General features: G+C 53.7%; 2 protein-coding genes across 2 annotated transcripts; both read left to right on the top strand.

Annotated features, from left to right (window-relative positions):
* The first annotated feature begins 575 nt into the window (after nt 1-575).
* On the top strand, nt 576-2,747 carry LOC142049697 (la-related protein 6-like). Its single transcript, XM_075077626.1, has 3 exons — nt 576-742; nt 1,029-1,239; nt 1,764-2,747. The coding sequence occupies exons 1-3, from the start codon at nt 576-578 to the stop codon at nt 2,745-2,747; spliced, it is 1,362 nt and encodes a 453-aa protein (XP_074933727.1).
* A 19,002-nt stretch (nt 2,748-21,749) lies between these two features.
* On the top strand, nt 21,750-23,921 carry LOC142049696 (la-related protein 6-like). The gene is made up of 3 exons (XM_075077625.1): nt 21,750-21,916; nt 22,203-22,413; nt 22,938-23,921. The coding sequence occupies exons 1-3, from the start codon at nt 21,750-21,752 to the stop codon at nt 23,919-23,921; spliced, it is 1,362 nt and encodes a 453-aa protein (XP_074933726.1).
* The last annotated feature ends 513 nt before the right edge of the window (nt 23,922-24,434 follow it).

The raw sequence follows: 24,434 nt of genomic DNA, 5'->3' as shown, positions 1-24,434 counted from the left end.
ACACAGAAACTGAGGCACAGATCAAGATGCCTCATGGCAGCAGTTCACCACCCTGCTGGGCACCACCGGGCACCACTGGGTACCGGTACCAGTGCCAGTGGCTCTGCCCCTCCCCTGCCCACCTGGCCTGGCTTAGCAATCATGGCTGCTCCCGGGGCTGAGCTGGGGCTGTTTAACCAGCAGACAGGTTTCACCTGGAGCCTGCTGGGTCTCAGAGGGGGCAGGCCCATAACTGCCTGCTGCAGCTCATTCTGAGTGGCTGCCTTTATAAGCCAGCAGCTTGGGTGCTCTAAGGGCTTTACCTTTCTTCATTTCACTTTGTCTTTTAGGAGCCTTAGTTTGGAGGAGGGGAGGTTTGGGGCCTGCTGCTTGCAGGTCTCTAGGAGGTAAAGCCAGCTCTTTCTGCCTTTCTCAGCACTGCTAAGCAGGTAAGGGCACAGCAACGAGCTGCCTCTGCTCCCCCATCCCTGGGCTGGGGGCTGCAACCCAGAGCAGGGCTCTGCCCTGGGGCTGGCTGCAGCTGGGAAGCCTCCTACCACTGTGCTTCTCCTTTGTAATGTCCCAGGCGAAGGACAATGTCATCAGGTAGTTCCGGGGTGGCCTCAGGGCTCGCTTCCCAGCCCAGCTGCAGCACCCCTCAGCTGGAACAAAGGAGTTCCTTCCCGGCACGGCATCTCCTTCCACCGCAGTGCCGCTCGCTCACCCTGATCAGAGAGGAGGACTTCTTAAATAGCTTCAATGGGTATGTGTCCGCTGGGATGCGTGCGGGGGCTGAGCCCTGCTCTTGCCTCGTGTTTGTCCCCAGGGGAATGTGTCCATTGTCGGGGATGGATTGGGGTTCACGGTCTGGCATTGGTGCTCCCAGCATTGGGAGGCACTCGGGGTGCAGGCTGGCGTTGCTCCCCTGTAGCTGATGGCCCTGGGTCTCTGCGGTGTCTCTGCCATCTGCACTGTTGTAGCTGAGACCAGGCAGTGCTGTGCGTCCCAAAGGCCACCAGCTCACACCCCTGTCTCTGCTGCTCTGCCAGGAGCTTCTCTGATGAAAGCGATGTCTGTGGGGCTGATCTGTTGGACTGCAGCTCCTCCGCCCCCGACCCGCAGCTGGTCCGGAGAATTGTGTCCCAGGTGGAGTTCTACTTTTCTGATGAGAACCTGTCCAAGGATGCTTTCCTTCTGAAACATGTCCAAAACAACAAGATGGGCTTCGTCAGCATCAAACTGCTGACGTCCTTCAAGGAGGTAGGCAGCCCATGGCACCTGCCAGCCGGGGTGGGAAAGGGCCTTTGGGTGGAGGGTGTCTGGGTGTGCTCTGTGTGTCTCTGGTGGGGTGTGTGGGGAGGTCCAGGCTCCCCTCAGGCTGTCTGTGTCCCAGGGAAGTGCTGGTGGTGCAGAGCTGGGCTCTGCTCCCTGCCCTCGAAGTGCTGCAGCAGTTCTGCAACCAGGGAGGGTGGCTGGGGAAGCAGTGAACAGTCCTCAGTGCTGGATTTGCCTCTTCTGCCCGTTGTCCCCCCGCGCTGCTTTGGGAGAGACCATCCCTTAACCGAAAAAGCGCAGTGAAGTGCTGCTGGTGTGAGGTACTGGGAAGCAGCAGCTTGTTGCTGCAATCCAGGGGGCACTGGAGACCACCTGCTGCAGACCCGCATCTGCTCATGTGAAAGGGGGATGGTGCCTTGCCGTGACTTCAGCGTGCCTGGATGATGGATTGAGGGTGGTCCCTGCCTGGGGACACTCATGGGGACGCAGTGGCTCCCTTTCTCCCACAGATGAAATACCTGACGCGTGACTGGCGGCTCACACTCTACGCCCTGCAGTTCTCGGAGCTGCTGGAAGTGAACAAGGAGGGCACCAAAGTGAGGCGGCGGGTCCCCCTTTCCGAGTCCCTGCGGAGCTTCTCCCCCAGCAAACTGCTGCTGGCCTGGGAGCTGCTGCCGATCCAGAATAACTTCATGGAGACCATCGTGAGTATGTTCAGCCCCTTTGGTGCCATTGTATCCATCCGCATCCTGCAGCCGGGCCGCAAGCTGCCCTCGGATGTGCGGAAATACACGTCGCTCTTCCCCGAGCTGCTGAGAAAGCGCTGTGCCCTGGTGGAGTACGATAGGCTGGGGAGCGCCCGCAGGGCCTTTGAGCACCTCGGCTGCCGAAGCCACCAGTGCGGTGAGAGCATCAGGGTGGTCTGGCTCTGCTGGAAGGTCTCCAAGAAGGAACCTCAGAACAAGAGGGAGGTGGCGAAGAAGCTGGGCCACCAGTGGGATTGGAAGGCGCAGGCGGCGGCCACGACCTTCCCCGATGGCATTGGGGGCTCCCTGCTCTACCGCTCTCCGGAGTCAGGCAATGCTCCAGTGTCACCGTCCCTGCTCCTGAACACGGAACCCTCAGCACCCACCTGCCCATGCAGCACCTTCCAGCCCAGGGACTTTAGCAACACCTTTACAAGATCGCTCCTCACCAGGAAAGTGTTCCCCCCGCTCGGGATGGGCTTGGGCACCGGTGGCTGCCACGGCTTCCGCTCCAGCACGGAGTGGCCCCACGGCTGCGGCTGGGGGAGCGGGGTGGATACGTGGGCACCCGGGGGCAGCAGGCCTGCTCTGCATGCCACACCTCCTCCCAGAAATTCCCTGGCAGGAAATCGGGTGCCTGAGCCCCTTGGCCTGCGGGGTGGGGTGCTTCGCCTGCCCAATGGCCCTGATGGCACCAAGGGCTTCAGCAGCAGCATGGGGAGAGGAAAGCTTACCCTCCAGCACTGAGGCTCTTTGACCTTTGGGTTTGGGGATTTTTCTTTTTTTCTTTTCCACTTCACTCGAGCACAATAACTCTGTGTGGGCCCTGAGAGCTGCGGGCAGTGGTGGTGCAGCTGGTGCAGGGGACGGTAGTTATCGGTTGATGACGATGCTCGGAGCAGGTCAGCATGTGAGACGAGATGCTGAGCAGCAGCGACCCCAGGAACTGCGCCATGCCATGCTGGTGGCACCGAGAGCGCGCCTGTGCAGGCTCCAGAGGGGCTCCCAGCACCCCAGCGGCGTCACTGAGACTGCTCAAAGGAAGGGGCTTATCCCCTACGACCGCCGGTGCTGGGGGCTGCTCTGACGGGACCTCACCCCGCACCTTCTGCAAGCCCCACCCGCAAAGCTGAGGTGGCTCCCCGAAGTCGTCGTTGGCTGCCCTGGCCCACGTTGTGGCTCTCGGATGGGAAATAGGCAATAAAGAGGGGTGAAACTTCCAGGCACTTTCTGGCTGCTGCAGTGAGTTTTTTCTTTTTAATTATTTCCAACCCCTCTCACCCCCACCCCCCATCCTATTTAGTGTTGCGGCTGCCCACAGTGGAGGCAGAGAAGGGGAGGGGGTTCCCTGGCTGGCCTGCAGCTCCCTCCCTCGCCATTCTGGGGGTGATTTGGGTTATTTTGGGGGGTGAGGGAGGCAAAGCCGGTCTCTGGGGCTGAGTGAGGTGGGCCTGAGGAAGGGTGTGATTGTCTTGATTGGCTTTGAGGGCCTTTGCAATGAGCCCTGTCCCTGCTGGAGGGGACGCTGGTCGTGCTCAAGACGGAGGCCTTGCAGGCCTTGTTGGGGCGTGTCTGTGCCCTCCCCAGCCCCCGAGCTGTGTCCCTGTCCCAGGGGCCCCGTGCTGCTTTCTGCGTGGGGCTGTGTCCGTGAGTCCTGCAAGGAGCTGTCTGTCGTGGCTCCCCCACCAAAGGGCCGCTTTGCCCGGGGAAGCCTGTGTCCGTGCTGTCCCCCCTGCCATTGCCTGCCCTGTGGGCACTGAGTCGGCCCTGGCTGTGTCTTGGTGCCCTTTGGGGCTGGCTGGCTGTGATTTGGGGCTCAGCAGGGCTTCTGTACCCCTTGGGTGCCCTTTCACGGTGGCCCCTGTGCTCCCTCCCCCTCCCACGTGGGCACACAGCCATTTGCACAAACAGCTTTTCATGGAAACAGAAACCAACACAACAGATACCAGCAAACCTACGACATCCCCTCCTGCCCCAACCTACCCCCAAAGTACACCACCCCTACTCAACCACCACCCACTCCCTCCATCTCCTCCACATCCCTGCCACCCCACCAAAACTCCCTTGGGTCCCCAATACCGTCTTGCCACCTCCCAATAACCCCTATGACTAGATGGCCCCTAAAACTCCTTTCCAAGCCAAACTATTCCATGATTCTATGAAACAGCGTTTATCTGCCTGTTCTGTTTGCCAGCGGCTTGATCCAGCCCGCTGCTAGAGAGAATGCCACCGTATGTGGTGCTTTTCACTGCCTCCCTCTGACCAAACTGTCCTAGGACCTCAGCTATGGACTTGTTCTGCCAAATCAGTGTGAAGAACTTGGGGGCTTGTGTTGTGCTTGGGTGGCTTTGGGGTTTTGTTTGGGCTATTGGAATTTTTTTCCTTTGTGCCACAGTGCAAGTTAAATAGTGCTGTGGTTTGTCTTACGTCTGAGCAATTCTGAATATAAAAACACCATGTGCAAAGGAATTTGGAATTGTCTCCTGGAAGCACAGACACTTCTGGTTCTTGCTGGAGTGAAGAAGGAGCAGAAGAACTTATTTCTTCAGCTCCCAAACAGAAAGTAAATGCAAAAGTCAGCTCCCGAGACAGAGAGCCTGCGCTCCGGCACCCGCTCCAGCTCTGCTTCTCAGTTTCTTCTTTTATTGGTGTCACGTTGGGCAAACTTGCCTTTCATTCTGTCTTGAGGAGTGCTTTTCAAAAGGAAGTTCTCATTTTGCCCCTCCACTTGACTAGATGCTAGAAAGAGTCAACCCTCAAATGCTGCCCTAGAATGTTAACCTCCTGTATGACATGAGAAACACAAAACTCTGCATGACTGTGTTGCAAACAACGTCTATGTGTTTGCCTGTGCCTCTGTAAATCCCAAGCCACGCTCTTGTAACATCACACTTGCTAAGTGTATTTGCTGACTCCCACACCCACAGGAAGGCTTTTTCCTTGTACCCTCAGGTCTGTTGGTTCCCTCTAAGTATGGTTTTAATCCATGGGGTTTTGTCCCAGTTGGATGGAAGGCGTGGAGGTCCTGAAGAGCCTTGCTAAGGCAGGCAGCCGGAGGGAGAAGAGCGAGTCTCTGCATTGCAAAGGCTGCAGTATGTATCAGATGCAGACGATCCCTACGGACCTTCTCTTAGGAGACAGGCTCTCTGGCTTTGCTGTGTGGATCTACGTGTCTCCGTCCTCTCCAGCAGAGATACCAAACCCTGGCCAGCTCTGGGCCTCCTCTGCAGTACAACTGCTGCTGATACGTCTCTGTCCAATTATATTTTCCATTGTACCCTCCAATTACCACAGAGACATTTTTCAGGCTCCAGAGAAAACGTAATGGGAGGCGCAGTAGATGAGGGCAACGTATTCTTGTTTCTTTCATTACAAAGGGAAAGAAAACCTTTTCCTTTCAACAGTAAATAAAGCAGGCTGCGATTGTTTGCTTTTTGCCCAGCATAGCAGCGTGAATGGGGAAAGCACTAGATTATTGGCCTCATTTCTCCTTTTTCATCCCCAGCTGAAGCAGGAAAGACAGCAGCGCCTTGCACTCACCAGTAGTCCGGCTCATTGAGTCCTGCCTAACTCTCACCATCTTTCCCCACCATTTTTTTTTCCCCTGGATGTAACCCATGTCTTTCCTGAGTTCCCGGCCCCTGATCTAGGTAACAGCCTCTTACAAGAAGGGGTCACCGTGAATGATGTGAGAATCCTGCTCTTTACAGTCGACACTGTGAGGTGATTCTATGGAATTATTTTAATTGCCTTATTAATTGATGTGGGAGATAATTCATGTGCTCATCTCGTATCCTGCTCTTGGGAAAAGCTAGAATATAATAGGGAATGCTTGATTTGCTAGGTATTACAGCTGAAATATTGCGCTTTATCTTATTTTTTCATTGTGGGACCTGTTTTATGTTATGTTGATTATTAAAACAATGCCCTTTCTGTTAGTCTTCTTGTAAATTATAAAATCTAAACGACAGCACATGAAATTTATGCCTACACTGTGTGTCAAGGTGCTAGGAGGGCAGCTAATGAGCTGCGTTCTTTGTTGTTAGGTGACTTGGGATGTTGTAATGACTCTTCAATTTCATTATCTTGAGAAACTGTGGCAAACCTTCTGGAGTCCTAAAACACCATCTAGCGATGGCTCCACCGCCCTGCCATCCAGGTACACTGCTGTGCTTTGATTATTTTTGAATGATCCTTTTTTTGGTGGTAATTTATCTGTTAAAAGTGCCTGAAGCCTTTTCTGCCCCGTTAGGCATTCTGAGTGCTTTGTAGGAGTCGAAAGTATTCACTTCCCTGCAGAGGCGTTACAAGGAGTGTCAGAAGTGTTCAATATTGTACTGACCGCCCAAAGCTCAGACCCCTGAGGAAAGCATCTGCTCCGATTAGGTACCTCTCTGTGCCTTATACCTCCTGTAACAAGTGCTGATCAGAAATGCAGAGAGCGTTTGGACGGATGAGAACGGGATGATGCTTTTGTAAATGGCCAGCAGGAGCCGACAGTAACGGTCCCATGTCATTAGGTCTCGGTCTCCGTGACATCTCGGACTCGGAGGCTTTAGTGACACCTCAACCGACTCACTTCTTTGGATGGCTATCCAAATCTTTCAAGTGCCCCATGTTTTGAGGCAGGTAATGGCAGGTGAAGCTGCTCTGATCTTGGTACTCCTGCCTGGCTTGTTGTTCCTGCCTTTTTGTCATCGTTTGCACGTTGGGAATCTGCTGCCAAGAGACGGGGATGGAAACAAGTGCAAACAGAGAAGATTGGAAAGGTGAAGGTTTCTTGTTAAAATGCGTATTAAAAGTCTGAACGGTCCACTACTACAGATTATATAAGGGCTTCTGATACTGACATTTTCAGAAGCAAAATGGGAACAATTTGAGTAATAAGCAAATACCCCGTAATAATCTGTAGAATATGGCCCTGTTGTTCTCAGTAGATGTTACCCAATGGATGTCTTCCCACAACGAATCACTGTACCTTGGTTTAATTGTTTCAAAATCTTTTACTTACGGGCAGATCTCCAAAGCAAATTTGAACACCACAGAGAGAGCCGTGCTAGGTACTGAGAGGCTCGCTGGATACTGGAGGCAGCATTTCTGCAGGGCTCTGTCTGAACTAGCCTCTCTTGCTAAGGCTGTGCACTCTAATTCCTCTCCATACCACTGCCAATAATCGCGACAGGTAAACAAAGCACTCCCTCCCCCTGATTTATTTATCTACAAATATAAACCCAAAGTATTATGCAAGTGGCAAACTGAAAGCATGATAAAGTGCAGAATATGGTTCCACTTAAGAGAAAGTTTAGGTACTTGGTGGCCGGTTTCTCTGTGTGAGTGTCCGAGGAGTATGCTTGTGGAGTTCATTTACAAAAACCACTCGGGCAGAGGCTGTAAGTGCCGCTTTATACTGTGTCCAAGGCTTGGCTTTAATGGTTTTGATGTAACGCAAGGGGAAAGTCCAGGGCAAATTCCCAGTTCCCACCATAGTGTCTTAGCAGCTCTGCTTTGATGCTCTGGCAGTGCTTAAGGCTTACATTTTCTCTGCTTGCAGTTTCACCAAATAGCTTACGCCTTAATCATGCAGAACAAGTTTCCGTACCCCTATAAAGTGAAAATAACACCAGCTTGTTTGACCGCATTCAGTTAAGAGACAATATGCTCTGTTCTCATCAAAACAGAAAATCCTTTTCCTTCTGAAAACTTTCAGCATTTGAAGGTGTTAAACACCTCAAAACCATTTGTAGGATCTGTCAACACCGCCTAATCTGCTCAAAAACCATTCGCCGCACACATTTTGTCCCCGCTGCTACAGGTGTGGAGGTTGAGGGCAGAGGAGAGAGTGTGAAGGTTTTGGAAAGAGCTGGGTCCGTGAGGAAGAACCAGCTAAGCCTTTGCTTGCCGAAACGACTGTAGTGAAGTACAATGCCCAGGTGCACATGAACGTGAGTGTGTGAAAGGCAACTCAAGCTAAAGCTGGAAGGAGCGAAGGCCAAGCACTGGTTGCTAGGGATTTGAGGGAAAGCTGTGGCCAGGGCTCTGACCCCGTGGACAGAGAGGCGCGTGCAGAGTCAGCAAAGACTTGTACAAACGATCAAACGTTTCCCTTTGAAAGAAACATGAATAGATTTTTTTTTCTGTTGAAAACCGGGGTTAGAAATCAAGAGGAAGGGTGAATGCCCTGAAGGCAAACTTGCTGCTAAGGCTGCCTCCCTCCTCATCCTCCCACAGCGACAAAGAACACGAAGGGACCCTCCCAGGAGATCAGCTGATCACTCTGTGCAAATACGAACCCATCCTCAAACGGATGAGGGACTGTGATCACATCCTGTACCAGGCCCTGGTGGAGATTCTCATCCCAGACGTGCTCAGGCCGGAGCCCAGTGAGTATCCTGCGGCGTGGCTGGGAGGACACGGGTGGTCCCAACTCCAGCTCGGCTCCTGCTCCTCGCTGGGCTGAGTCACGGGATGTTGCGTGTGAGAAGCAGCGATCCGTGACTCACTCGGTCTGGCTACCGCTTGCCACAAGGGTTTCCATTGTAAAAGCTGAAGTAGAGGGTTTTGGGTTGAATGCAGGCTAAAATACGATGGCAACAGCAGAAGTTCTCCTGCCGCGTTGCTCTACGTCGATGGTACTTTGTGGCCCCTGGAAATCCCCATGCTTTTTAAAGTTTGGTTGATTGCGTATCACTTCTCCTGACGTTGGCTCGGAGTCAAGGACCCAGCTGGTTTCCCTGACGCTAAGTTGAGCTCACAGCTACCCAGATCAGCGGCTGTGCTTTCCACAGCAGCTCTCAGCTAGCAAGTGGTGTCCCAAGATGACATGGAGCAGCTTTTCTAACTCTGCAGACTTCTTTGCAGGCACGCTTACACAAGCAGTTGGTAATTTTGCCAAGAGTTTGGAAGGGTGGCTGATGAACGCAATGAGTGAACTTCCCCCCGAGATTGTCCGGGCCAAGGTAAGCAGAGGGAGCACGCGGCAGGTCCAGGGTAGGAACTGAGTGTGTGCGCGTTGCAGTTTTCCGCAGGGACTGGAAATCACTGCTGGGGTTTGGCCACATGTACTCCAGACTAGCACCATATAATGAATATCTATCAACGCAAATCGGCAAGGAGTGGGAGGACAGGCAGGGCAATCCCTTTGTACCAGAGGCTGATGGTGCTCTGTCCGTTGAGCCGTTCCCATGTCCCGGGATTGCAGATAAGCTTTCTGGAAGAAAATCTCTGCATGGCATGAAGCTGTCCTACTAAAAATTGCAGGACACCCCCTGGACTGAATGGCGTTGCAGAGATTGAACCTCAGGCTCCTACTGCCCCTCTCCTGAAGCCATGGATTCTTGCAGCCGCTTCTCACCTTGCCAGTCACTGCTAGAGGCAGAGTGGGGAAACCCCTTAGTTTAAAGAAAAGAAATGCAGAGGCTGGTTTGCGAGACACGATAGGTGGTGCAAAAGTGGTGCTCTGGAGCACTCGGCTATGCTTTGGGCAGCAGCGTGGGTGGGACTGTGCAGGTGATCCCAGCTGATGCGCACCGTGTGCTTGAGCTCAGCATTGAGAAGAGTTTGCCTTCCAGCCCCGTGGCCTCCTGCTCGCGGAGCCCTGTGTTGCTGTGTTGCAGGTGGGGGTAGTGAGTGCCTTTGCGCAGACGTTACGGAGCTACGCATCGCTGAACCGCCTGGCTCAGGCCGCCCGTGCGGTGCTGCAGAACACTTCCCAGATAAACGAGATGCTCGGCGATCTCAATCGGGTCGACTTCACCAACGTGCAGGTAACTTACGGTATCTGCTCCTCGGTCGTGTTGTCTAGAACTGGGAGTCTCTTATGAGGTTGTCTGCTGGTAACCAGCATCTTATTGCCAGAACTAAAAGGCAATTAAATGGGCAATTAAACGGTTTGGGTGTTACTTTCCCGGGTAAGTCTGCCATCTCACTGTGAGTAGTGGGGAAGGTACTAAGGAGCTTCTGTAAGAAGCAGTGCTACCAACAAAAATATAGTTCTCATAATAATATTGTGGTCAGGGCAGCTCGGAGGAGACATGGCTCAGAGCTGGTCTGGGGTCCTTGTCTACTAGAAATGCAGCTGAATTCCTAGGTTGGGATGGACCAACCGTGCAGGCTTGGCGTGAGTAACTGTCAGCCCTTCTTCCCGAGCAGGAGCAAGCCTCGTGGGTGTGCCAGTGCGAGGAAGGCATGGTACAGAAGCTGGAGCGGGATTTCAAGCTCACTCTGCAGCAGCAGAGTTCTCTGCACCAGTGGGCTAGCTGGCTGGATAATGTTGTTACTCAAGTCCTGAAGCATCACGAGGGCAGTCCCAGCTTCCCCAAAGCAGCCAGACAGGTCTTGCTGAAATGGTCTTTCTATAGGTACATTTTCTTTCTCACTTTGGAGATATTTCTGCATCGGGCTCAGGGCACGTCAATAGCTCCTTGGAAAGCCAAGGCCAAGTTCTTTACTCCCGTGCAACTCTGGTTAACTGTTGCTCTGCCCTGGTACAGAAGGGAGCGTTGTGTCTCCTGTATCCTTTCAGGATGGGGATAGGACTAATTTCTGAAAGTGCTTTGATACTCTTGGGTTCGAGGTAGGAACAGAGCACTGTGTCCCACAGTGCCTTCAGGGTCAAGAATTCACATCAGCCGTGACGCACGTATAAATTTCCACCCAAATATTTTGTTTCCCAGCCGTGTTCCAGCTCCATGGCGATCCGGGACCTGCCCTTGCGCAGTGCTGCCAGCTTTGGTTCCTTCCACCTGATTTGCCTGCTCTGCGATGAATCCGTGGTTTATCTGGTAGAGCACCGTGTTGCCCAGGCAACAGGGGAGAGGCCGACTGCTGGAATGGGAGAGGTGAGAATTGTTAATTCCCTAGAAACAAACCCACACTAAGCAGCTCTTTAAGAGGTTGGAACTCGTGTGTTTCACAAACAGCGCTGTGCCCTGAACGTGTTTTTGTAGCCATCATAGCCGAAGCAGGTACTGAGCTTTCTGCGTGCCTGGCACAAGAATCCAGCTCCTTGAGCCCCTTCCATCCTGGCTTGCTAATAGCTGAGCTGGTGGGTTTGGGGGCAGTTGAGCATCAGCTGGCCTTTGGCGGCCTGGAGGAGGGAGGAAAAGGATCTCCCTACTTCTCTCCATTACCTGTGGGCACCAACCCTGATGGCGGGATTCCTGCCAGGGCAAAGACCCATCAAAAAAACTAAACCAAGCAAAGAAAGGTCCAAAAGTTCCTTTCCCTGCAGCTTTCGGTGGTACTGTTCACGGAACTTGCTCAGGCCTCTGCAAGCTCCAGTTACACGCACACTCAGCCCCTCTCTCTGTCTTTGACTTGAAGAAGAGAAACGGTGGGTTGTTTGTGTTGGAGGGTGTGTGGGGCATGGACTGGAGTTTTCTTTTAACCAATCAGACACTAAATCCAGTGCCTGGCTTGCGCCGAGCGAGGAAAGCAAGCAGCCAACTCAATGTGAGTGATAGAGCAAGCTTCAGCTTTATTTTTAAGTCGCAGTGCTTTTATATGCTCTTGTAAACAAGCTTCACGGGTTGCGACACTTCCCTAACGAACAGTCTATTTCTGCACTTCGTGCCAAAATTCCTTGTTCTTGTTTATCGTTTCCTCTCAAGGCCGAGATATCCCTCGCCTTTCTTCTTCCTCCTGGTGACTTGCAGATTCTCTGTAATTTTCCATCAGCGGGTCTGATGCCGGGTCTGTAGTCAAGCTAATTCCATCGCATGCCCATAAGCCTCCAGCCCGCTTTCTATCTCAAACAACTTACCATGGGACCCACATGTTGATTCAATCCTATAGTTTCCCACATTTCCCCCTTTTTCTTTTGTTCCTTGAGAAAGGAACACGGCATTCATACTTCTTTCCATCATTCGTTGCATACATTGCGATATACAAGGGACACACATTAATATAATGATAAACATTATAAATATCATTAGTCCCATCTGCAAAATACTCTTGATCCAATTGCCAATGCCCCATCCATTAAACAAGCTGTTAAACCAACGCCATGGATCATCCTCCCTAAGTTCTGAGACCCTCCTTCTTAAGCTCTCAAGACTTGCATGTATTGATTCCGAGTGATCTGATAGATTCATGCAACACATCCCTTCAAATTCAGCACACCCATGTCCTTGGGCTAAAAGCAAAAACTCTATGGCTGCGCGGTTTTGCAACGTAGCGTGTCTTACGGAGTCTACATCTAGTAATAAGTCAGATAATGCCTCTGATGTGGCATTTGTTTGCTTAGCTAGCCAACACCCTAGCTTGTTTAATGTTGTGAGGCTTTGAGCAACACCAACTCCAGGAGCCAAGAAGGAAGCAGCTATGATCTTTGTCGGATTCCAAAATTCAGCTGTAGAGTCACAGTTGTCCTCAAACTTATGAGTGCTCCTTTTGCTTCTCATCTTTCTATGATGTAGATCTACCAGGAGGGGGAGGAGGAGGAGCAAGGGGTCTTCGAGGTACAGTAACTGGGATCCCCGAGAAGGGAGGCGAGGGATTGTCTAAGCCAATTCCAATCTTTCCAGCATTGGGGTCACAGTTGTCTAGCCGATCAGAGGCGGCTGTTGCTAATCTTTTTTCAGTTTTACATTTTTTCATAGAGTTAATCACTTCCCACCAAGGTTTCATTAGCTTTTTCGCTGTCTTATCGTCATCTATCACCAAGTCCCACAAGCAATCACCATAAGCTCTCCACTCCTCTACTTCAAAAATCGACTCCGGTTCTTTAAAAAACCCTTTCGCTTTGCCCACTGCAACTAGCCCTGACAAGTCTTTTAACTGACTTACTCCCTGCTTTTCTAAAAAGCGCTTTAATAATTCAAAAGCTACCTCGACCTCCATCGCCCGATGTGAGGATAATCAGCGTCGTTTGTACGGCTCTCGCTCCCGGGTTAGCTTCAACTGCGGAAAGCGGATCCCCTCTTGAATTCCGAGGTTGGGTCCAGGCCGGAGGGTCGGAACGTATCAGGAATGATGCATAAAACGACTCCTCTTTTGCCCCCTGGCTGCCGTCTGCCAGTGCGTCTCCGTCTCTCGCTGCCGTATCAGAAATAGTCCTTTTCAGGTCCCTGTTCGGGCGCCAATTGCGGCGAGCGAGGAAAGCAAGCAGCCAACTCAATGTGAGTGATAGAGCAAGCTTCAGCTTTATTTTTAAGTCGCAGTGCTTTTATATGCTCTTGTAAACAAGCTTCACGGGTTGCGACACTTCCCTAACGAACAGTCTATTTCTGCACTTCGTGCCAAAATTCCTTGTTCTTGTTTATCGTTTGCTCTCAAGGTCGAAATGTCCCTCGCCTTTCTTGTTCATCGTTTGCTCTCAAGGCCGAGATATCCCTCGCCTTTCTTCCTCCTCCTGGTGACTTGCAGATTCTCTGTGATTTTCCATCAGCGGGTCTGATGCCGGGTCTGTAGTCAAGCTAATTCCATCGCATGTCCATAGTCCTCCAGCCCGCTTTCTATCTCAAACAACTTACCATGGGACCCACATGTTGATTCAATCCTATAGTTTCCTACACCTGGCTTGCAGGCAGGTCCTGTCCTGCCTAGCTGAGGTCACTTCTACTCTTTCCCTCTGAAAAACGCCTAGATTTAAAAGGCCCTCATCAACTTGTGATAACAATATAGCAACTACTGTTAGTTTAAAACTGATCTCATTTGCTCCTTGAAGCTCATACCTGTTTTCTTCCTTCCCTGGAGCTCATGTAGGGGAGCCAGGCAAAACAAATGCCTGTTGCTTCCCCCCCACCCCCTTTAGGCCCATGCTGTTGCCCCAAGTCAGCAGTGCTGCAAGTTCCCACTATTCCCTGCAAAACCTCTGTCTTTATTGATATTCAAGGAACATGAAAGGCAGAGAGTGGCTTCCAGCAAGACCTAGCTGTGGCAGGCTTTCATCCATCAGGTTTTGCCTTCTTTCAACCCGTGCAATATTTCTGTTGTCCAGGAGGAGGCTGATTCTTCCCAGCAAAAGAGGATGAATCGTGTCCTTCCATTTCCATCGCTCACTTTTAAACTCCTGCTCTCCTCAGTGCCTTCCGCTGCCCAACTTTGCATGACTTTTCAACACTACTGTTATAGCAATTTAGTGTTTCAGACCTCGTCACAGAGGGAGACAACACGTCTCCAGAACCCAATATATCCCCAGCTCTCTGGTTACACTTGACACGGCGGCCTTGCAAGGCAAAGCACTTCTGTGACACGAATGCGAAGGCTTTGCACAGAGTTGCACAGGGTGGAGTGATGGTAGAGCCCCAGGAGAGGGGAATAGCTGGCATGCCTGAGTAGATGCCCGAGAGACGCAGAGGGCTGGAGAAAAGGCACCATCCTTCAGTCTGTGGCAGCACTTGGCCCTGACATGGCAGACAGAAACATTTCTCCCTTCGTTCCACAGCTCCATCCTGCCTTGGATTGTTGCGTGTGGTGTTTGCCCAGAGGCTTCAATGCCAGCGGCAGACTTTTCCCCAAAATATGTGGTTGGTTTTGCTTTCTGCTTTTCACCGCCGGCACTGCTGATGCTCGTGCTTCCTCTGGAGCACTTAGGCTGCTTGTTAAAATTGCTTGGAAACGGATGCCAGCTTCAGGTCTGGTCTCCATAAGCCTCACTCACCTTGTAATGCCTTTGTCTTTCAGTTTGGTGACCTCACACCTCTGTCTCCAACACCGCTGGACAAAGGTGCCTCCTCTCCCTCAAGGGGAATCCTGCTGGGTCAGGGTTGAATTACTGTGCGAGGGGGAACCTCGTGCTGGCTCCTCCACCCTGCTCTGTTAGGAGAAAGGAGCTCTTCCCCTCCGGTCGCCGTTCTCATGCCAAGAGCTGTCCTTTACAGAGGACATGAGTGACTGACCTGGGCAGCGAGGTGGACACAGCCCCCCGGAGCACGGGGGGTGCGCTTGTGAAACATTGTGATGGTGGCTCCGGCGGGGCTGAGCTGGTGGAGCTTCTGCCCCAGCAGGGTTTTATTCTCCCTTTCTGTGTCCTGGGGGTCTGGGCTGGTGCGGACTACAGGGCAGAGGTGGGTGGGGGAATCTGTCATCGAGCCAAACTGCAAAAACAAAGCCCTGGGGCAAATCTTTCTGTGAATAAAGGCCGCGTCATAAATAGCTTTTATTATGATTATTTTTATTATTATTTCTAATGATCACAGAATCACAGAATCACAGAATCAGGGGTTGGGAGGGACCTCAGAGGTCATCTAGTCCAACCTTTCTAGGAAGAGCAGAGTCTAAACAAGACGGCCCAGCACCCTGTCCAGACGACTCTTGAAGTGTCCAACGTGGCCGAGTCAACCACTTTCCTGGGGAGATTATTCCAATGGTTGACTCTCCTCAGTGTGAAAAATTTCCCTCTGGTGTCCAGTCGGAATCTCCCCAAGAGCAATTTGTGTCCATTGCCCCTTGTCCTCTCCATGGGACTCCGTGTAAAAAGGGAGTCTCCATCTTCTTTGTAACTACCCCTTAAGTACTGGTACATGGGGATGAGATCCCCTCTGAGCCTCCTTTTCTCAAGGCTGAACAAACCCAGTTCTCCCAGCCTATCCTCGTACGGCAGCTTCCCAGTCCTCTGATCATCTTGGTGGCCCTTCCCTGGACCCCTTCCAGCCTGTCCACATCCTTTTTGTATAGAGGGGACCAGAACTGTACACAGGTGTGTACGCAGGTGTGGCCTGACAAGCGCTGAGTAGAGTGGGATAATGACTTCTTTATCTCTGCTGGCGATGCCCTTTTTGATGCAACCCAGCAGCCTGTTGGCCTTCTTGGCCACAGCAGCCACTGTTGGCTCATGTTGAGCTTTCTGTCCACCAGGACCCCCAGGTCCCTTTCCACAGAGCTGCTCTCCAGCCAGGTGGATCCCAGTCTGTGCTGCACTCCCGGATTATGTCTTCCCAGGTGCATGACCTTACACTTCTCCTTGTTGAACTTTGTAAGCTTCTTGCTGGCCCACTCCTCCCACCTATCCAGATCTCCCTGCAGAGCAGCTCTCCCTTCTGGCATGTCTGCTTCCCCACTCAACTTGGTGTCATCAGCAAACTCCATCAGGCTACTCTTGATGCCAGTATCCAGATCACTTATAAAGATGTTGAATAACACTGGGCCCAATATCGATCCCTGGGGGACTCCACTAGTGACAGGTTGCCAGTTTGAGAAAGAGCTATTTACCACCACCCTTTGGGTGCGGCCTGTCAGCCAGTTCCCCACCCACTGCACAGACCGCTTCTCTAGCCCATAACACATCCATTTCTCCAGGAGGAGACTATGGGGGACCGTATCAAAGGCCTTGGAGAAGTCCAGGTAGACAATGTCCACCGCCCGCCCCATGTCCACCAGGCAAGTCACTTTGTCATAGAAGGCCACCAGGTTAGTCAAGCACGATCTGCCTTTAGTGAAGCCATGTTGGCTTTTCCCAATCACGTGCTTCAATTGACTTGTGATGGCCCCCAGGAGGATTCGTTCCATAACTTTCCCAGGGACTGAAGTAAGGCTGATGGGCCTACAGTTACCCAGATCCTCCCTCAAGCCCTTCTTGTAGACAGGGGTAACATTTGCCTTCCTCCAGTCCTCAGGGACGTCCACCGTTCTCCCTGACTTCTTCAAAGCTTATGGAGAGCGGCTTTACGATGATGTCAGCAAGCTCTCTCAACACCCTCGGGTGGATGTCGTCAGGGCCCATTGATTTGTGGGGGTCAAGCTCCTCTAGTAGTTCATATACTAACTCTTCCTTCACCGACGGTGGGTCGGTGTTTGGTTCAATTGGCAATTTTGTTCCCAAAGCCTGGGACCCTGCAGTGCTGGTAAAGACTGAGGTGAAGAAGGTGTTGAGGACCTCTGCCTTTTCTGCATCATTGGTGATTGATTCTCCTTTTCCGTTTAACAATGGGCCTATGTTTTCCTTCTTTTTCTGCTTGTGGTTGACACATCTGAAGAACCCTTTCTTGTTATTTTTTATGTCTACAGCCAGTTTCAATTCAAATTGGGCTTTTGCTTTTCTGACTGCGTCTCTGCACTCTCTGGCTATGCCCTTGTAGTTCTCTGTGGACAATCCTCCGCTTCTCCATTTCTGGTGTGCTTCCCTTCTGGATTTGAGTAGACCCAGGAGGTCATGGTTGAGCCATGGGGGCCTCTTGCTCTGCCTACTTCCTCTTCCTTTGTAGAGGATAAACTGGTTTTGTGCTTCCAATAGGGAGTTCTTGAAGAATTCCCAGCTCTCACTACCTCCTTTGTATTCCATGGAAGCCTCCCATCGAATCCCTCCGAGTTGAGCCCTGAGCGCACTGAAGTTTGCTCTTCTAAAACCTAGAACCCTTGTCTTAGAGGTGACCTTCAGCACACTCAGCAGGATCCCAAACTCCACAATATTGTGGTCGCTGCAGCCAAGGCTGTCACTAACCAAGATATTACAAAGCGGGCTTTCCCGGTTTGTGAATAGCAAGTGCGGCAGCGCCTCCTTCCTGGTTGGCACGTCTATCATTTGTATCAGGAAAGAGTCCTCTATACACTCCAGGAACTTGGTAGATGGCATGCAAGCTGCCGTATTGTTCTTCCAGGAGATGTCTGGGTAGTTGAAGTCACCCATCAGGACCAGGCTCTGTTGGCCAGAAGCTTGCTTTAGTGCCCCAAGTATCACTTTGTCGGCTTCGTCACCATGGTTAGGAGGTCGATAGCAGAAGGCCACTGTGAGGTCCTGCTTGGATATGACCCCTTTGGCTTTAACCCAGAGGCATTCGATAGAGCAGCCACTATCACCATAGTTGGCTTCGATACATTCCAGGTGTTCCTTGATGTAGAGTTGTCGTGGTTCAGCCTCAGCTGGCAACTGAGCACCACCCAGCCGCTTGCTCACTGCCCCCCACCCCTGTGGCATGGGGAAGAGAATTGGACAAGCAAAAGCACTTGTGGGTTGAGATAAGCACAGTTTAAGGATTACAATAAAATAATAATAATTATAATGATTATGATAGTAATGACAATAATGTTAAGATAATAAAATGGAAAAGGAAAGGAAAGGGAAAATAAAGGGAAAAAAACCACAGAAACACGAACGATACAACCGCTCACCACCCACCGACCGACGCTGCCCGTCCCCGAGCCGCGATTGCTTCCTCCCTCCCCCGGCCAGCCCCTCCCAGTTAACATACTGGGCATGACGTTACAGGATATGGAATATCCCTTTGGTCAGTTTGAATCCGCTCTCTTAGCTGTGCCCCCTCCCCTCCCGGCTTCTTGTGCACCCAGCAGAGCATGGGAGGCTAGAAAAGTCCTTGAATAGTACAAGCGCTACCCAGCAACAGCCCAAAACATCTGCGTGTTGTCTCAACATTTTTTTTCCATGCTAAGTCCAAAGCACAGCACTATACCAGCTGGAGTGAAGAAAATCAACTCTACCCCACCTAAAACCATGACAAGAGTGCAACTCCTCCACCTAGTCTACCTTGCCTATCTTTACAAAAGAGCTTGTAACCGTCCATTGTGATGCCCCAGTCGTCTGAGGTGTCCCACCATGTTTCATTTACTCCTACGATGTCGTACCCTTCTGAGTGGGCACGGAGCTCCAGTTCCTCCTGTTGTTACCTAGACTGCGTGCATCCGTGTACATACACTTGAGGTGTTTACTCTCTTGTCTCACCTCTTGGGAGACAGCTAAGGAGCCTTTGTCACCACACTGCTTGGCCTGACTTACTCTCCCATTGGATGTGACGCTGTGAGTGTGATGAAGTGTTTGATGTGAGCTTTTCCAGGGGTCCCATGTACATTTTCATAGCAGAGCATATTCTATCCAAATATATTATTTGCTCGTTCGGAATGGTACTAAGGTAGCTGTGGCACTTGGAAAAATATTGCTAGTGGAAAGGGAAAAGAAGGTGTGTGTAGTGGCACATCTTTCCCTCTTACTGTCCCGTGCTGTTGTCTGTCGGGGTGATGTTTGTCTGTAAATGTCTCATATCGAAGCAGCAGGAGACAAGTGAGAAAGCTGGATATATTTGTAAATAACGACTAGGAATACGCCCTGGGTCAGAGTCTGCACTTCAGATCCTGCCAATGAGATCAGATGGTCTAAAAAAGCAACGGAGCAATCAAGCCCTAAACTCCCCTGCTCCCACTGAGCGTGATCTTAACTTCAGCTGGCGCATTGGCTCTTCCTTGCAGCCGCTACCGACCAAACCCGGCCACCTTCTGCTTACCACGGACGGGCAAACGAGATGCTCTGGAGCTCTGCAGCACCGTGCAAGGAGCTTGGATAACCACCTAAACCCGACATGCACAAAATTCCCAGCTTTAGCTGGGAAGAGCAATAAACACGTATCAAATGCTCAGGCCTGTACAAGAATTGTTGTGGTCCCATTTCTTCTTCAGTCACTGAAAGGAGGTGTCAGGCAGATGCTGCAGCCTTACAGTGTCCGGGGGAGGTGCAGGATCTGCCCACTGCAGTCCAGTTAAAGCACTTTTGGCCAGGGATCCGGTGTCTGCAGGGAGGCAGAGTCACCACAGCAGAGCGGCCGGTTTGCAGGGGTAATATGCCCGTTACACCAAAGTTCACGGAGGGGAGAAGCGTCTGAAAGGTCAGGCTGCTGCTCTGCACGGGGCCACAAGAAGCATTTTCTAATTATGCTTCCAGACTAGGTGTGGAGGATGGGAGCAGCGAGACAGGGGTGTGCCGGCTGACAGGTCATTCCTGCTCTCTCCCCTTGGGAAGGGGAAGCTTTACCGTCAGCCTCTCCCTCTGTGTCCTCGCTCGCTTCACTCCCCCTCTGGATTATCCCGTCTTGCGGGGACGGCTGGACCAGCCTGAACCTTCCTTCGGATACCAGCTCTCAGGGCGGGAACGAGGGCCTTATTTCCCCCTGGGGAGCAGAGCAGCCCCTCCTGACCCCGAGCGTACCCGGCTGCAGGTGGAAAGCGAAGCGCAGCTCAGAATGCTGCCGTTAGAAGGCGCCCACGGCCCCGTTCGGCTCGCTGATGGCTCCATCGCCCCTCCCCGGGGGGCAAATCCCTGCAGAGACTCTGGCGCGAGCGTTGCTGCGGGGCTGGGCTGGCAGGCCGGGGAGCTGCCGGGCTCGGCAATGGGACCCCAGCGAAGGGCGGGGGAAGCGGGGCTGCCTGCGCGGCCCCTTGCTGCCTGCCAGGGACAGGCCGTGCCCGCGCGTGGGCAAAGGCTGGTTGGCAGCAGCAGGTACTTCCAGTCTAGAGGCAACGTAGATGGGGGCGGGTGGAGTTCGGCCCTGTGGTGTCCTGCCACCCTTTGCAAGTTCAGGTGAGGTGTGCCCTCGTTGTCCCCTGCCACCAAGTGCCACCACCCTTCAGGGACCGTGGCTGTTGCCAGCTCCCCTGCCAGGCAGGCCACCTCTCACCCCACGACATTCTCTTCCACCCACCATCTCACCGACACACGCTTCCCAACCAGCAGAGAGTGGCAGGAGGTGGTACGGGGGTGACAGCAAGTGCACCGCTCCCAGGGAAAACGGCGGGCTTGTGACACCCCAGAAGAGGTTCGGCATTGCCGGTCCCCGGGACTCATCCCAGAAGGACGAGCTTTGAGCTGGAGAGTGCGGCACAGCCCGGGGGTTCATCGGCAGCAGCCCTGCATGGCTGGGGCAGGGTGTTTGGGCAGGGGAGACTGCAGTGCTGCAGCCGGGGACCAGGCTGCCCGCATGGGAGGTGCTGACAGTCTGGTGACAGGTGGTTCTGAGAGCTCAGGGTGGACGCGTGGCGAGCCCTTGGCTGGTCCTTGTGGCCACAGCGCACAGAGCAACATCGGCTAAAGCCCATGCCTGCACAGATGGGCAGCTCCCGTTCTCGGCCGCCTGGGCAGCCCACCGTACCCTGGCACAGCCGCCCTGCCTGCCCAAGCCCCCGCTGCTCTGACAGCCATGTCCCCATCTCCACGCTGCCCATGGTGGCAGGTCAAGCATCAAGGATGAGCTTCATCCCGGACCTCCTTCCCCATCTCATACTGAAGCTATGGGCCGTCCTGCCCCACAGTGTCACCCCCTCCCAGGGGGCCTGTGCCCTTCCCTGGGCTTCAGCCCATTCTTGGGGCTCTTCTGCTCCCTCTCCTTGGGATGAGGAATAGCGCTGCAGGAAGAAAGACCTTTGCCTGTCACTCTGGCAGCACCAGGAGCCCAAAGAGTGCCCTGGACTCAACCCTCCTTCCACCTCCAGGTCACTCTTACTGCCTCTGCACAAGACACAGAAACTGAGGCACAGATCAAGATGCCTCTTGGCAGCAGTTCACCACCCTGCTGGGCACCACCGGGCACCACTGGGTACCGGTACCAGTGCCAGTGGCTCTGCCCCTCCCCTGCCTACCTGGCCTGGCTTAGCAATCATGGCTGCTCCCGGGGCTGAGCTGGGGCTGTTTAACCAGCAGACAGGTTTCACCTGGAGCCTGCTGGGTCTCAGAGGGGGCAGGCCCATAACTGCCTGCTGCAGCTCATTCTGAGTGGCTGCCTTTATAAGCCAGCAGCTTGGGTGCTCTAAGGGTTTTACCTCTCTTCATTTCACTTTGTCTTTTAGGAGCCTTAGTTTGGAGGAGGGGAGGTTTGGGGCCTGCTGCTTGCAGGTCTCTAGGAGGTAAAGCCAGCTCTTTCTGCCTTTCTCAGCACTGCTAAGCAGGTAAGGGCACAGCAATGAGCTGCCTCTGCTCCCCCATCCCTGGGCTGGGGGCTGCAGCCCAGAGCAGGGCTCTGCCCTGGGGCTGGCTGCAGTTGGGAAGCCTCCTACCACTGTGCTTCTCCTTTGTAATGTCCCAGGTGAAGGACAATGTCATCAGGTAGTTCCGGGGTGGCCTCAGGGCTCGCTTCCCAGCCTAGCTGCAGCACCCCTCAGCTGGAACAAAGGAGTTCCTTCCCGGAGCGGCATCTCCTTCCACCGCAGAGCCGCTCACTCGCCCTGATCAGAGAGGAGGACTTCTTAAATAGCTTCAATGGGTATGTGTCCGCTGGGATGCGTGCGGGGGCTGAGCCCTGCTCTTGCCTCGTGTTTGTCCCAAGGGGAATGTGTCCATTGTCGGGGATGGATTGGGGTTCACGGTCTGGCATTGGTGCTCCCAGCATCGGGAGGCACACGGGGTGCAGGCTGGCGTTGCTCCCCTGTAGCTGATGGCCCTGGGTCTCTGCGGTGTCTCTGCCATCTGCACTGTTGTAGCTGAGACCAGGCAGTGCTGTGCGTCCCAAAGGCCACCAGCTCACACCCCTGTCTCTGCTGCTCTGCCAGGAGCTTCTCTGATGAAAGCGATGTCTGTGGGGCTGATCTGTTGGACTGCAGCTCCTCCGCCCCCGACCCGCAGCTGGTCCGGAGAATTGTGTCCCAGGTGGAGTTCTACTTTTCTGATGAGAACCTGTCCAAGGATGCTTTCCTTCTGAAACATGTCCAAAACAACAAGATGGGCTTCGTCAGCATCAAACTGCTGACGTCCTTCAAGGAGGTAGGCAGCCCATGGCACCTGCCAGCCGGGGTGGGAAAGGGCCTTTGGGTGGAGGGTGTCTGGGTGTGCTCTGTGTGTCTCTGGTGGGGTGTGTGGGGAGGTCCAGGCTCCCCTCAGGCTGTCTGTGTCCCAGGGAAGTGCGGGTGGTGCAGAGCTGGGCTCTGCTCCCTGCCCTCGATGTGCTGCAGCAGTTCTGCAACCAGGGAGGGTGGCTGGGGAAGCAGTGAACAGTCCTCAGTGCTGGATTTGCCTCTTCTGCCCGTTGTCCCCCCGCGCTGCTTTGGGAGAGACCATCCCTTAACCGAAAAAGCGCAGTGAAGTGCTGCTGGTGTGAGGTACTGGGAAGCAGCAGCTTGTTGCTGCAATCCAGGGGGCACTGGAGACCACCTGCTGCAGACCCGCATCTGCTCATGTGAAAGGGGGATGGTGCCTTGCCGTGACTTCAGCGTGCCTGGATGATGGATTGAGGGTGGTCCCTGCCTGGGGACGCTCATGGGGACGCAGTGGCTCCCTTTCTCCCACAGATGAAATACCTGACGCGTGACTGGCGGCTCACACTCTACGCCCTGCAGTTCTCGGAGCTGCTGGAAGTGAACAAGGAGGGCACCAAAGTGAGGCGGCGGGTCCCCCTTTCCGAGTCCCTGCGGAGCTTCTCCCCCAGCAAACTGCTGCTGGCCTGGGAGCTGCTGCCGATCCAGAATAACTTCATGGAGACCATCGTGAGTATGTTCAGCCCCTTTGGTGCCATTGTATCCATCCGCATCCTGCAGCCGGGCCGCAAGCTGCCCTCGGATGTGCGGAAATACACGTCGCTCTTCCCCGAGCTGCTGAGAAAGCGCTGTGCCCTGGTGGAGTACGATAGGCTGGGGAGCGCCCGCAGGGCCTTTGAGCACCTCGGCTGCCGAAGCCACCAGTGCGGTGAGAGCATCAGGGTGGTCTGGCTCTGCTGGAAGGTCTCCAAGAAGGAACCTCAGAACAAGAGGGAGGTGGCGAAGAAGCTGGGCCACCAGTGGGATTGGAAGGCGCAGGCGGCGGCCACGACCTTCCCCGATGGCATTGGGGGCTCCCTGCTCTACCGCTCTCCGGAGTCAGGCAATGCTCCAGTGTCACCGTCCCTGCTCCTGAACACGGAACCCTCAGTACCCATCTGCCTATGCAGCACCTTCCAGCCCAGGGACTTTAGCAACACCTTTACAAGATCGCTCCTCACCAGGAAAGTCTTCCCCCCACTCGGGATGGGCTTGGGCACCGGTGGCTGCCACGGCTTCTGCTCCAGCACGGAGTGGCCCCACGGCTGCGGCTGGGGGAGCGGGGTGGATACCTGGGCACCCAGGGGCAGCAGGCCTGCTCTGCATGCCACACCTCCTCCCAGAAATTCCCTGGCAGGAAATCGGGTGCCTGAGCCCCTTGGCCTGCGGGGTGGGGTGCTTCGCCTGCCCAATGGCCCTGATGGCACCAAGGGCTTCAGCAGCAGCATGGGGAGAGGAAAGCTTACCCTCCAGCACTGAGGCTCATTGACCTTTGCGTTTGGGGATTTTTCTTTTTTTCTTTTCCACTTCACTCGAGCACAATAACTCTGTGTGGGCCCTGAGAGCTGCGGGCAGTGGTGGTGCAGCTGGTGCAGGGGACGGTAGTTATCGGTTGATGACGATGCTCGGAGCAGGTCAGCATGTGAGACGAGATGCTGAGCAGCAGCGACCCCGGGAGCTGCGCCATAACATGCTGGTGGCACCGAGAGCGCGCCTGTGCAGGCTCCAGAGGGGCTCCCAGCACCCCAGCGGCGTCACTGAGACTGCTCAAAGGAAGGGGCTTATCCCCTACGACCGCCGGTGCTGGGGGCTGCTCTGACGGGACCTCACCCCGCACCTTCTGCAAGCCCCACCCGCAAAGCTGAGGTGGCTCCCCGAAGTCGTCGTTGGCTGCACTGGCCCACGTTGTGGCTCTCGGATGGGAAATAGGCAATAAAGAGGGGTGAAACTTCCAGGCACTTTCTGGCTGCTGCAGTGAGTTTTTTCTTTTTA

The sequence above is a fragment of the Phalacrocorax aristotelis genome, chromosome W, assembly GCF_949628215.1.
Source record: "Phalacrocorax aristotelis chromosome W, bGulAri2.1, whole genome shotgun sequence".
NCBI classification, from domain to species: domain Eukaryota; kingdom Metazoa; phylum Chordata; class Aves; order Suliformes; family Phalacrocoracidae; genus Phalacrocorax; species Phalacrocorax aristotelis.
The sequence above is the reverse complement of the archived record's forward strand: the minus strand, read 5'-3'. Positions and strand labels throughout refer to the sequence as shown.

Excerpts from the sequence above, each read along its gene's own strand:
- LOC142049696 (XM_075077625.1), top strand. The coding sequence starts at position 21,750 with ATGTCATCAGGTAGTTCCGGGGTGGCCTCAGGGCTCGCTTCCCAGCCT. Across the intron at positions 21,917-22,202 it reads TTCTTAAATAGCTTCAATGG|GAGCTTCTCTGATGAAAGCG; the intron begins GTATGTGTCCGC and ends CTGCTCTGCCAG. Across the intron at positions 22,414-22,937 it reads TGCTGACGTCCTTCAAGGAG|ATGAAATACCTGACGCGTGA; the intron begins GTAGGCAGCCCA and ends TTTCTCCCACAG.
- LOC142049697 (XM_075077626.1), top strand. The coding sequence starts at position 576 with ATGTCATCAGGTAGTTCCGGGGTGGCCTCAGGGCTCGCTTCCCAGCCC. Across the intron at positions 743-1,028 it reads TTCTTAAATAGCTTCAATGG|GAGCTTCTCTGATGAAAGCG; the intron begins GTATGTGTCCGC and ends CTGCTCTGCCAG. Across the intron at positions 1,240-1,763 it reads TGCTGACGTCCTTCAAGGAG|ATGAAATACCTGACGCGTGA; the intron begins GTAGGCAGCCCA and ends TTTCTCCCACAG.